This window comes from Gallus gallus, chromosome 7 (genome assembly GCF_016699485.2).
Source record: "Gallus gallus isolate bGalGal1 chromosome 7, bGalGal1.mat.broiler.GRCg7b, whole genome shotgun sequence".
NCBI classification, from domain to species: Eukaryota; Metazoa; Chordata; class Aves; order Galliformes; family Phasianidae; genus Gallus; species Gallus gallus.
In genome coordinates this window covers 21,642,164-21,653,496 of record NC_052538.1, presented here as the reverse complement: position 1 = coordinate 21,653,496, position 11,333 = coordinate 21,642,164, and the positions used below count along the sequence as shown (strand labels likewise).

General features: G+C 53.5%; 1 protein-coding gene across 4 annotated transcripts in view; it reads left to right on the top strand.

The window, feature by feature from the left end:
• Positions 1–44: 44 nt before the first annotated feature.
• SLC4A3 (solute carrier family 4 member 3) overlaps positions 45–11,333 on the top strand; it is a 29,765-nt gene continuing 18,476 nt past the window's right edge. For 2 of the 4 annotated variants that reach the window (XM_025152363.3, XM_015289705.4), the window contains exons 1-6: positions 45–150; positions 3,732–3,872; positions 4,578–4,734; positions 8,033–8,370; positions 8,660–8,802; positions 9,397–9,608. In XM_025152363.3, coding sequence (XP_025008131.1) covers positions 3,819–3,872; positions 4,578–4,734; positions 8,033–8,370; positions 8,660–8,802; positions 9,397–9,608 — 904 coding nt within the window. In that variant the 5' untranslated portion in view covers positions 45–150; positions 3,732–3,818. Of the gene's footprint in view, positions 151–3,731; positions 3,873–4,577; positions 4,735–8,032; positions 8,371–8,659; positions 8,803–9,394; positions 9,609–10,523; positions 10,726–11,333 lie in introns of those variants that run through there. The other 2 variants (XM_015289703.4, XM_015289706.4) reach the window with 2 other exon arrangements.

Sequence of the window (11,333 nt, the reverse complement as noted above, 5' to 3'; positions counted from 1 at the left end):
GGGCCCGCGAGAGGCCGGGGCCGCAGCGCCGCCCGCCCGCCACCGGCACGGCACGGAGCGGTGCGGCACGGCACGGCACGGCACGGCACGGCACGGGTCGGGCGGAGCGCGGCGCGGCGGCGGGCGGCTCTCCTAACCCGGCGGTGCGAGGTAGGGGCCGGGCCGGGGCCGGGGGGGCCGCGGACGCGCGTGGGGGGCGTCGGTGTCTCGCGGAGGGCGTGAGCAGGGGCACGGTGCGCCGTGCGGGGCGGCCCCCGCCGCCCCCGTCCCGTCCTGCCGGCTGTCCGTGCGGGCTGTCCGGGCGCAGGGCTGGCTGCTTATCCACTGCGACGGCGTCCTTTCGGAGGGGCTCTGCCTGTGTCCGTGTCCGTGTCCGTGTCCGTGTCCGTGCCAGCCCCGTCCTGCCCTGTGCCTCTGAGAGCAGAGAGCCAGGGGAATGTGCTGCACCCCCCGCATAACGGTCCTGTGACCGTTTGTCTGTCTGTTCGGTAGGGTATGAAAGTCACTGAAATACTTAAACCTTATGAAATACTTTATTTTAGTTACAGTGTAGCCGTGTAGAAGAGAAAGCCACAGGTTAAACCGCTGATGCCTAAAAACTTCGTGTGCTCGCTGCTTTAAGTGCTGCTGCTTTTCCTTGTGCCGTGCCTGGCCCTGTCCCTCCCGCGAGGTGCAGGAGAGCTGGGCTCAGTGCTTCCATCTGGTTCGGCTCTCAGGCTGTGGCAGCACCTCCTGCTCAGCCCTGGTGGAACTCAGCCTGCACGGGGAAGCGTTTCCAGCCCTCCCATCCTGCCCCTTCTGAGCATCTCCTGCCCTCCCGCATCCCGGTGCTGGCTGTGCCTGTGGGGCTTTATTCCTCTCCCCGCAGCAGTCCGTTGTCTAGACACCCCATGGCTCCCAGCCGGATTGGCGGCGGATTAGGGAAGAGCTGAGGGGACCTGGGGGCTGCTTCTCCTCTTGCCTATGTGGCTGGGATCCAGCAGCAGCCAAACCTTTTGCCAAGGGGCAGCGAGGGCAGCGGGCCCCTGTGTGCTTCCTTGGCAAAGCAGGGCAGTCCCTGCCCTGACACAGTGAATTGGCCCTTGGGGACCGGGGAGCCACTCTGGAAGCTGTCAGCAACACGTGGCCCCTGGGAGCTGTCAGCGTTACGGGGACATGCCTGCCTGTTTGCTTCCAGCTGAGGCCGTCGGTGCGCAGCACAGCGGTGTGGGTGAGCCCGTGCTGTTGCTGATGCTGACGGCTGTGTTCTGAGGGGAGAGTCCCTGCAGGAATTGCTGTGAGCAGGGATAATGCACTGATGGAGAGAGGGAAGGTGTGAGAGCGTGCCAGCCAGCAGCCTGTGCGTTTTGCTTTCTTCCCTTCCAATCTGGCCTTCTGGCATCACGCTTCTATTACTGAAAATTACTTGTAGCGGGAATGCTGAATCACGTCCTCCCCGCAAGCAGGAGATAGAGCAGGATGGAGGTATCCTCCTTTCAGCTTTCTCTGCTGTTAGTACCCCTTTGTCTTGTATTCCTCTGACAGCAGGCTGGGCAGGGCTCGCAGCAGGCTGGGCGTCAGCACGACGCTCATTAGCAGAACCCTCTTGATATTCGTTTCAAACTTCTCTTTTACATTTTAGCTCATTTCAGAGTCTCTTTGTGTGGGATCACCTGAAAAAAACAACACCAAAACCCTTTATTCGTGTTTCACACCCTTGAGATGTTTCCAGAGTGCTGGCACGTCCCCTCCCCATCTTAGTCATCCCATACCGCGCCAGACAAATTTAGCTCCTAACCTTTCCTTATAACCAATCCCTCTGGCCCGCTGGCAGATTCTGTTGCTCTCCTCTGAACTCCTTCTGTTGCAGGTGATAGAAATGCCAGGCGGGATGCGAGGAGCATCTCTGACAGGTTGCAGGAGGCTGCAGAACGAGGGGCAGGTGGCCTCTAGCGGCCAGCAATGAATGCACCCATCGGGAGCGACGTGCCGGGAGCGCTTCCCGCAGCCTTCAGTTTCAAATTTGCTGCTGTTGGGTTTCGTGCAATGATACTCTCTTCTTGAGTTAAAAGCAAAAAGAAATAAAAGACACGTATTACTCTTTTCTCCATCAGGTCTCCTGTGGAAAAAGAGTAGTCTCCTCTTACAGCTCATTTCCAGATCTTTCTCCTTTTTCTGCTTTCTCTCTGAACCATTTTTTCTTCCATCTCTCTTGGAAGACAGGGTGCAAACCAAACAGCTTAAGGAGAAGCCCTTGCAGACCTGCTGAATGAATTGGCTATTTTCATCCTGTTCCTTTTGGTTTGGATTCTCCGTTTGCTTTTTAGACTTCTGTCTTGGCGCAATATTTCTCTCAAGCTGTTCAGGTCTCATAGAGGGGTTTGGTCACTGTGGAGTCCAAGGAGGTGTGCTTGAGGCTTTACCTTACATTTTAATTCTCTTTTTGTCCATATAGCTGTGTTAGTTCCTCTGGTGTTCCTCATTAAGGTTGGAAGAGACCTCTTAAGATCATCTAGATCATCCGGTTGTCAGCTCATCACCACCATGCCAGCAAAACCATGTCCGTAGTGCTCTATCCTTTCATATTCCCTCCCTGTCATTAACAAATACCCATCGTTTTAGTCTTTCCACCACTGCTCTGCCCAGCACTGAGCCAATACTGCATGTGGAGTGCTCCTGGAGTGGCAGAAGGAACAACCAGCATCCACGCCTGCAAGGCCTGGGTGCGCAGCCTCACTACTGCGCTCTGCTGCTTGCAGCCGTATCGCATTGCAGCATGCCTAGCTTCTAGCTGTAGTGCTTCTGGCACTGTTCAATAGTTTGTTCATTTGCATGACTGTATCCTGAGATAGCTGCTAAATCTATAGAAGTGGTCTGAGAGCTAAATCTGTACAAATGGCCTGAGAGAAGGTGGCTTGGACCAGGAGAGCGTGCTTCATCAGTGATGACATCTGCTCCTCAAAGTTGCCTTACAGGTGGCCCCACAGTTCTTGGCTTCATAAACATGTGCCTTCAGGTGGGCAGAATAAGCAGACTCTCTAGTAGCACCTTCTGGAGATCTTCAAAGGTAGAAGGAGGGATGATGGAGTGGCCTTACTGGCATCACCTTTAGACTATCCATTTTAGTGTCATGTCTCAAACGGTGGCCCATACCAGGTACTTCAGATGGGATGGTAAGAAATACCCGAGCAGATCACTGGGATGTAGCCTGTAGTCCTATAATACTTCTTCCAAAGCTTTCACAGCTAGGTGACAGCTTATTATGGAAGATGGGTTTTGTCATAAATATGACAGCTTGTTACCCAGAGAGATAGCCAAGCTATCCTCTAGTTTTGCACTTTTTTCCCACCCAATGACATCACTGAAAAAAATGTTCCCTTTTGCCAATTTTGCAGTCATTTGTATTCTTCCCTTGTAGTGTTAACAAATGTCTCTTCTCCTGCTCAGCGAGATGAGAACACTTTGCTTATCCATCCCTCTGCGCAAAGTGCTGTGGATGTGCTTACAGCTTCTGTCCTTCTCCGTGGGAGTTCAGATGGGTTTTCAGAGGCCTGAATCTTCCCAGTGCCGCTCTGTGAGCCGTCTCCAGCTCCTCCTGGTGGGACAGGAGCTGATGCAGCTCTGCTGGGCTCAGCCTGCCCTATTGCTGCAGCTTCCCCAAGGCGACCTCTCTGGGTTAGGACCACAGGGACTGAGGGCAGTGTGGGTGGCAGTGTCCCACGACGTTCCCTTGTCCTGCCCTCTCTCCACAGGTTATGCCACTCTCCAGGTTTGCTGGGTGCCTGCCGGTGAAAGAGAAGGGTTGATATTTTGCCCAGGCCCTTAGGTCCTGAACCAAAATGGCAGCTGGCGAGTCCCCTCCCGTAGGAGATGCCTTCATCGACCTGCAGCAGGTGAGGTGGGAATCTGGCACCAGCAGTGCCATGTCTATCCCGGGAACTGCCATCAAGGCCGGATGCACTCCCCACGCAGACAGCAAGCTGAGGTCCAGAGAAGGCTGAAGGCTGCTTCCGTGTGCCATTAAGTAGTGGTGGCAAACAGCAGGAGCCTCTGAGAGCACACAGTGTCCAGAGCCCTGGTGGGATGGGAGCTGTAGGGGCTTCGTGGTGCCAGGGGGCAGCTGGGGGTGTTGTGGGGAGGCACAGCTCTGCTAAAGCCACCTTGCTCTCTCTTTGTGCCCGGCACAGACAGATTTGTCACAGTTGGGCCTCCTCCTGTTTCCATGGAAACTCGGGAGTCCACAACAGCTCAGCACTGGCATTTTGGCTGTGTTGACAGACAATTGTACCAGCTGCAGCTGCTCAGGAGGCAGAAAGGGTAGGTGTCACCTGGTGATTACCCACCAGCAAAAGGCAGAGGAGCACCCGTAGCCTGAAATGGGAGAAAATCAGGCAGGAAGGCCTGAGGAAGGCATGCCAAGGGAAACGGGAGCCCCAGGATTACAGAGGAGCTGTGCCCAGAAATGAGTAACTGTTCCCCTACCCCGTGGGATGCTGCCTGCTGCTCCTCAGAAGCCCAGCTCCATCTGCAGGGCATGAGAACCTGGAGGATGGTAGGAGTCTGCAGTGTTTGATTGTTATCTGGCGATTTCTGTGCAGGGCAGAGATCGTGCAGAAAAAGCCTCTCCTGGTGCCGAGGACGATGAGGACTTGGATAAGACTTTATCAATCGAGAGATTTGGGGACCTGATAAGCAAGTCAGCATCAAGCAATCTGGAGAAGCAGAGACGCTGCTACAGTGAGAGAGATTTTGAATGTATGTAGGTTTGAACTATTGTACCCACATCCATTCCTAACCCTCGCTCAGCTCTATGTATTCTGCAGCCTTTTGCTGGGGACCCGCAAACCTTTTCTCCCTTTAGAGTGTTCCCAAAGTGCTGCTTACACTCAGCTGCCTTATGTCAGTCTGTCCCAGTGTCCCAGTTTCCTGGAGGTGTAGCTCCTGCTCACATGTAGCTCAGGTCACCTCCTCACCCGGTGTCAGGGACCTCTGCAGCCACCTCTGCAAGCTGAAGTTTCCACTTCGAAACTATTTTTCTTCCATATGGCTGCAAAGAAACATCCAAATATGGCTAGAAGCCAGGCTGTCCTCCCCAGTCTGAAAGCAGATGGTTCCAGTCAGACATGCCCATGTAGTTCTAAATAGCAGCCATGAAACCATCAGGCTTATCTGCTCAAAAAAGGATTGAAAATTAGAGATGAAGCACGAGTTTAAAATGCTGCAGCTATTTCACCTGGAATCCTCTGATCAGCATGTTCATTCCTCTAATTGCCCTTCCATGAAGAAGGCAACAGTCAGAGTCACTTTGGCTGTAGAATGAGAGTGTGCCCACAAGAGCAGTCATAAGCTATTGCCTGCTGTAGATGGTCGCAGTAGGTTGTAGTAGTGGTGGTAATGGGCAGGAAGAGCCCCCCAGCCAGCGGGCTGGCGTGTGGCAGACAAGTAGCAATGGTTGGGTGAGTTTCCCAGTCTCTGGCTCTGTGCAGTCAGATACTGCTTATTTCCCAGCGTAGCTTTGATAGGATACAACCTTAGGAACATTTTGTTCTAAGTACATCACCAGGCTGTTTTCTGCTTGGCCACTCATTTCCAATTGGTGTTGCAAAAGTTTGCTAGCAATATTCAATTACTGTAATGCACTCCAGCTGCTACTTTCTGCTTGTGCCATCTCTCTACGGAGGCTACATTCAAACAGCACTTTCCACCTGAGCACAGTCACTCACACTCGTGGCTGCAGGGTGCTCATCGCTTTGCTGCGGGTTGGATACCTGTACTGTGCTGGCAGTACTTACCTGCTCAGAGCTCTGTGTGTGCACAGGTGTGTGAGCTGGCGCAGAGCATGCAGATGATCTGCTTCAGCATGCATGGCAGAAGCTTCTTGGAAAATTTGCCTAGAGATTTGTGCTTTGTTAGTTTTGGGGTGTTTTGTTTTTTTTTCTTAAATAGAAGAGTTTTTTTCTCCTTGTTAGAATCAAGCTTGTTTTCCTTTGAGTTCCTGATGTAACCCTGTTATCTAGGGCTAGGACTGTGTCAAACTGCGGCTCTCAGAAATTTTATTCAGCATGTATTCCTGAAGCTGAAAGTTCTGGTAGGGTATTAGACTTTGAAAGATATTCTACGGGCTCATGGAGTGAATGCTCTCTGGTTTTAAAAATGTCTCCTGCCCCATTCACAACCAGGAACTACTAATATGTGGGTTCTTTCTTCTGGACTCCCTATCCAAATTACTTTTTCATATCTTTTATTCACTGGAAAGTGTAATCAGATGCTGGTTTGGCCATAGCTTTCTATTCAGACAGGCGATGCAAGGAAGGGCTTGGGCAAGGAGAGTAGAGGCTGGGTGCACAGAAGCTGCTGAAGGATGGGGAGGAAGAAGATGGAAGAACAATGTGTTCTGTGCTAGGGAGAGGTGTATTTTTCCCCCCTTCAGCCTTCCTTTGTGGGAGAAGTGATCAGCTGGCAGAAGTGCTGAGGTAAAGGGTGGTGCTGCTCTGTTCTGTGCCAGACCAGCCACTTGCCATCGCTGCACTTCCCTGCAGCCTGAGGCTTGGGCTCTCTGCTGGTCCAAAATGCAGACGTTTCTGTCTTGGCCTGATGCAAACAGCCCAGAAGTGAGAGCTGGGCTGTGACTTCAGCACCAGCTTTGTGCACTGCTGGGGCCTTACTTGCTTTTTACTGCATGAGGAATTGATGCCTGACCTATCCATGGCAGGCGGAGCAGTGCTCGGGGAGTGCAGAACAGGAGTGCCTTTCTGCCCAAACCTATCTATTCAAAGCAAATAACCGAAGAGCACTTTGGATGAACAAGTGTTCATTAAGAGCCTGAAGTTCCCATTTTGCATTTGTCTGACCATTCCCAACCTCTTCTAATTCTTGCCACAAGGCTGAACCAAGGGGGTGTGTGAAATATTCCTGCTGTTCCCAAGGGGGGAAACAAGGGAGAAAAGACTTGAGAAACCAAAGGAAAGGAAACATGACACCAGAACAATGAACCTGCCTGGCTCTCCCAGGGAGAAGGTTACAGCTTCCATTGAAAATGTCCTTTGAAGGTAGTTTTCACTATAAACAGATTTTGCTGCCATGTCACAGGAAAGCTGGGAAGGAACCAAATCAAAACAGGCTGGAAACAATTCCTCAGGAAGAGCTGCTGAGCAAAGCCCCCTTGCAAAGCGACTGGTGCCCCCGGCATTTTAGCTGCTCCGGGTGCAGCCCCAGGGGCCGTGCATCCTGCAGGCTGCATCTGGGAGGCTTTGTGCCTGCAGATAGACCAGGCAGAAGTGGCTTTCCCATGTCTTGCTGGGAGATGCCGAGCTTACCCTGCTCCCCGCATGGTGCATTGACATTGGTTTTGAGTGATGGCTCAGAAATGCCATTAATTTCATCTCGTTGTGTAATTCCCACGACACCCAGGTCAACTCCGTATGAATTTCTCTTTGTGGATTAGTTTGAAGAAAAGTCCTTCTGCCCTGTTTTTTACCCTGGTTTTTAAAGAGAGCCTCCTAACTGAGCCTGCATTTCAGAGGCTGGTACCTCACAGAACCTGAGACGTGAATTTATGTTGCATCTGCACTAAAAGTCTCGGTCTGTGATTCCTGTCCAAGCCCGTGAGTGAAATAAGGCACATCTATTTAAGTCCAACTGAAGAACACTATGCAGGAAAGAAATGTTTGTAAATGACCCAAACGCTGCTTGTTTGAGAATGTGAGAAGTATTTCCCCATGTTTAGGAAGGGGGTGTTGTCTCTGGCAGGTCCCTGCAGCTCTGCACAGCTGTGTGAATGGCTTTCAGCAGCCTCAGAAGAGCCCTGTCTTGCCCAGGGTGGCAAAGCAATGTTGGGGTGGTTTGGCACTGCACGAGGGCTGCCTCCTCAGCCACTTCAGGCTGACCACAGCCTGCCACATCATTGGAAGAGCTTTGCTGTGTCCCTGTGGGCTGGTGGCTCTCCTTGCCCTTCCTGGCCCTTGATCTCCAGACCATGCTGTTTCCTGGAGGGGCGCCTGGCAGGTTCCTCCCAGCCTCTTCCTGCCCCTCTGACTCTCTTTTTCTCTCTCAGTCCACCGCCAAACCTCGCACCACATCCATCATCCCCTTTCCACTCACCTCCCTTCTGCCCTCAAGTTCCAAAAGAGGCCCCCCCGTGCCGGCAGGAGGAAAAAAAGAAGAAGGAAAAAGAAGAAAACCTCAGTACCCCCCTCAGAGGTCACCCCTACCATCCAAGAAGTGGACGAGGAAGGAGGAGAAGAGGAGGAAGAAGAGGAAGAAGAAGAAGAGGAGGAAGAAGGAGAGTCTGAGACAGAGGAAGTTCAGGAGAAGGAGGTCTTTGTAGAGTTTGAGGGCGAAGATCGTGGGAAGGACACATCTCCTAAGCTGGAGCCCCCAAGCAAACCGAAGGCAAGGCTGGAGCATCCCTGTCTGAGTGGGGCTGGGAGGCTGGGGCAAGTGGAGGGAAGGTTCCAGGGACAGTAACAGAAAAGTCACTGTCTCGAATGGATGCTGAGGAAGGTGTGTGCATGACCATGTTTGGGGTGTAAGACATGAAGGAAGATCAATGTGACTGTTCTTAGAGGGTATCAGATACGAGGGGGAAAAGTTTCAGTAGCCTTTTCTAGGCCATGGGGATGGTGGAGGGGGACATGTGTGCCTAGCCTGGCTCTTGCTTTCAAGGTTGTTGTCTCTGCAGTTCACCATTGGCAGCGATGAGGATGAGTCTGGCAGCACTCTGGCCCCAGCGCAGTTCCATGTGGAAGAGGAGTGTGGCATCCTGTCCTCCACACCATGCCTCACTGACCTGCTACAGGACAAGGGCCCTACATCCCTCTGCAGGTAGGAGGGCAGGTGCTGAGCTGCTGCCACTCTCCCTGACTTGGGTCACCACACAGACCCCGCACTTGGTGTTGCACAGAGAGGTGTGTGGCTCTGCCCAGTCTCAACTCTCCTGCTGAACCACAGAGACTGTGGAGCCCAGTGATTGCAGCAACACTGCTGCTCTCCAGCAGAATGGTCACTTTCTGGGACTCCTGGGACTTCTTTGTGTTTGCGGGTTCCTCAGGATGTGGGTTTGAGGGCACTGGGTGCACATGTGCCGTAGTCTTTCTCTCATCTAGCTTGTGTTGTGGTGCTGACCAGCAGGCTGGGAAGCCCAGGAGGCACAGCACAGTTGAAGACCATGAGGTCCTCAGCTCAGAGGTGTGTCTCTAACACATACCTCAGGCTGATCCTGCTCTGCGTTGTGGGGCAAGGAGGAGCAGAAGGGTTGGTAGGACAACCTCTAGGTGCTGGGACAGGTGACTTGTCACTCTGCTCCTTCTCAGGGAATTGTTTTTCTGGGCTGGGCCAAGGGGTCCCATTCCCTGAGAAGAACCAGTGCCTGCCACCACTTATCTCATTTTCTACCATCAGTCTCTTTGATCCCTACAGCCTTCCTGGACCCCGGGAACGTGTTTCTCAGGGCTGGGAGAAGCGCAAGCCCTGGGGCCAGGTGGCAAGTGGACAACGAGTTACCTATGACTTAAAGGAGAGGATGTGCATCGGCAGTATGACCACGCTGGAGAGTGCAGCATATCAGCGTGTCCCCACGGATGAGGCTGAGGCCCAGATGCTGGCATCTGCTGATTTGGATGGCATGAAAAGTGAGGTTTTACCACACTATAGCATGTTTGTCCTTTGCATCTCCCTGCTTTGCTCGCATTCCTGACAGTTCCACACACGATCTTCAGCCTCCCCTGACAGACCTGGTCCTCATTTCCCTGTCTCTCAGCCCCTGCTTTTCTACCTTTGACTCCTGTCTATCAGCTTTTTTGTATCCAGAGCTCTGGTCCCAAATTTCCACATGAGCCCAGTACCTCTCCTCCCACCCACCCCACAGGTGCCAGCCCTCCTCCACCCACCCCGCTGCCCTCTCCTTTTCAGGGCTCCTTGCCTTTCCCTGAGACCCAGCTCTCTCCTTTCCTGACACACTTTCCCAGTTAGCAGCCCTCTGTGTGACACACCAGCGCTGGGATCGCAGCCACCTGATGTGAGAAGCCTTCCCCCTCCTGCGTGCTGCTCGTAGAGAGGCAGCTGCCCCTTCCAAAATGCATCTGAGGGGGACTGCCCCTGCGTGCGCGTGAGGGCAGACAGGAGAGACGTCATGGAAATGCACGCTCTGGGCCTGAGGACATGGAGAATTCAATAGGTTGCTTTGCATGCTGGAGAGGGAGGGAGACACCAGAGGGGAGCGAGGGAGAGAAGCGGTGCTGCACGCGGAGCCTGCCTGTCCCTGGGCATCCAGCAAAGAGCCCGCGGCACAGCGAGGATCCTGCTCCGCAGAGCCCGAGGAATATTTCTCCCCAGGAACATCCCCGGGTGCAGCCATCCTCCCCAGGACCCCACCAGGCCCCAGCAGCTCCATGCCCTGTGCCCGGGGGAGCAAGGCACTGGGGCCTGCCCTAGGGCTGCGCTGAAACCCCCCCGGGGCAGCTCGCTTTCTGCACTTCAGCCTGGCAGCCCCAACCCCTCCTCGGAAGGTGAGTGGCTCATGGCACCTGACCCCTGACCTTCGCAAGGACAACATGAGCACCCTGAGGGAGGGCGAGGAGACGGCGAGGGAATTGGAAGAGGGCGGCAGCCCTGAAGCAGCAGTAAGTGCCCGCGTTCGCAACTCGCTCGGCTATGAAGACTTTGATGAATTTGCCTTCAATTTTGAAGACTATGATTTATGGGAGGCCATCAGAAACCACCTGGGTTACCCGGGTGGGGAGACCACCTGTAAGTACCAGAGCGGTGACCCCTGGGTGCAGCTGTAGAGCAGAGCCCCCAGCTGTAGTGCTTAGCCCTAACCCTGTGTTTGCTGTCTGCTGCTCTCCCTGTGTCAGATTGATCGGGTTTAGAGAAGGTACTGTCTGCCCCACTGCATGCAGCCCAGTGCCTGGGGGTGTTGGAGGAGCTGTCTGGTGTCTGTGTGTCAGTATGAGGTCTTTGTACGGATCCATTTTGTAGTATTGAGACGCATCCCTGTGTGCTTCTTGCTTGAGCAGCCCTGGAGGCAGCTGCCCCTTGCTGTTTATGCCCATCAGTATGTAACCCACATTGTGTCCAGAGGAAAAGCCTCTGCTCCCAGGCACATATAAGAATAGAGCAATGTCTCCTTCCATCTGTGGCACAAGGTGACAGTGTGCTGTTGCTCTCTGTTTGCTGGAATCCGAGCAGGGCTGCGGATCTGACAGCAGTGCTGGGTATCAGGTTCTCAGCTCTGTGCTGTAGACTAATGCCTGGAGGAGAAAATAAACTAGTCCCAGTGTCTGCAGGCTTGAATGTTGTTTGTGAAAGTAGCTAACGGCAAGCTGAGGGCCTGGGAAGGGGAAAGAGGAAGGAAG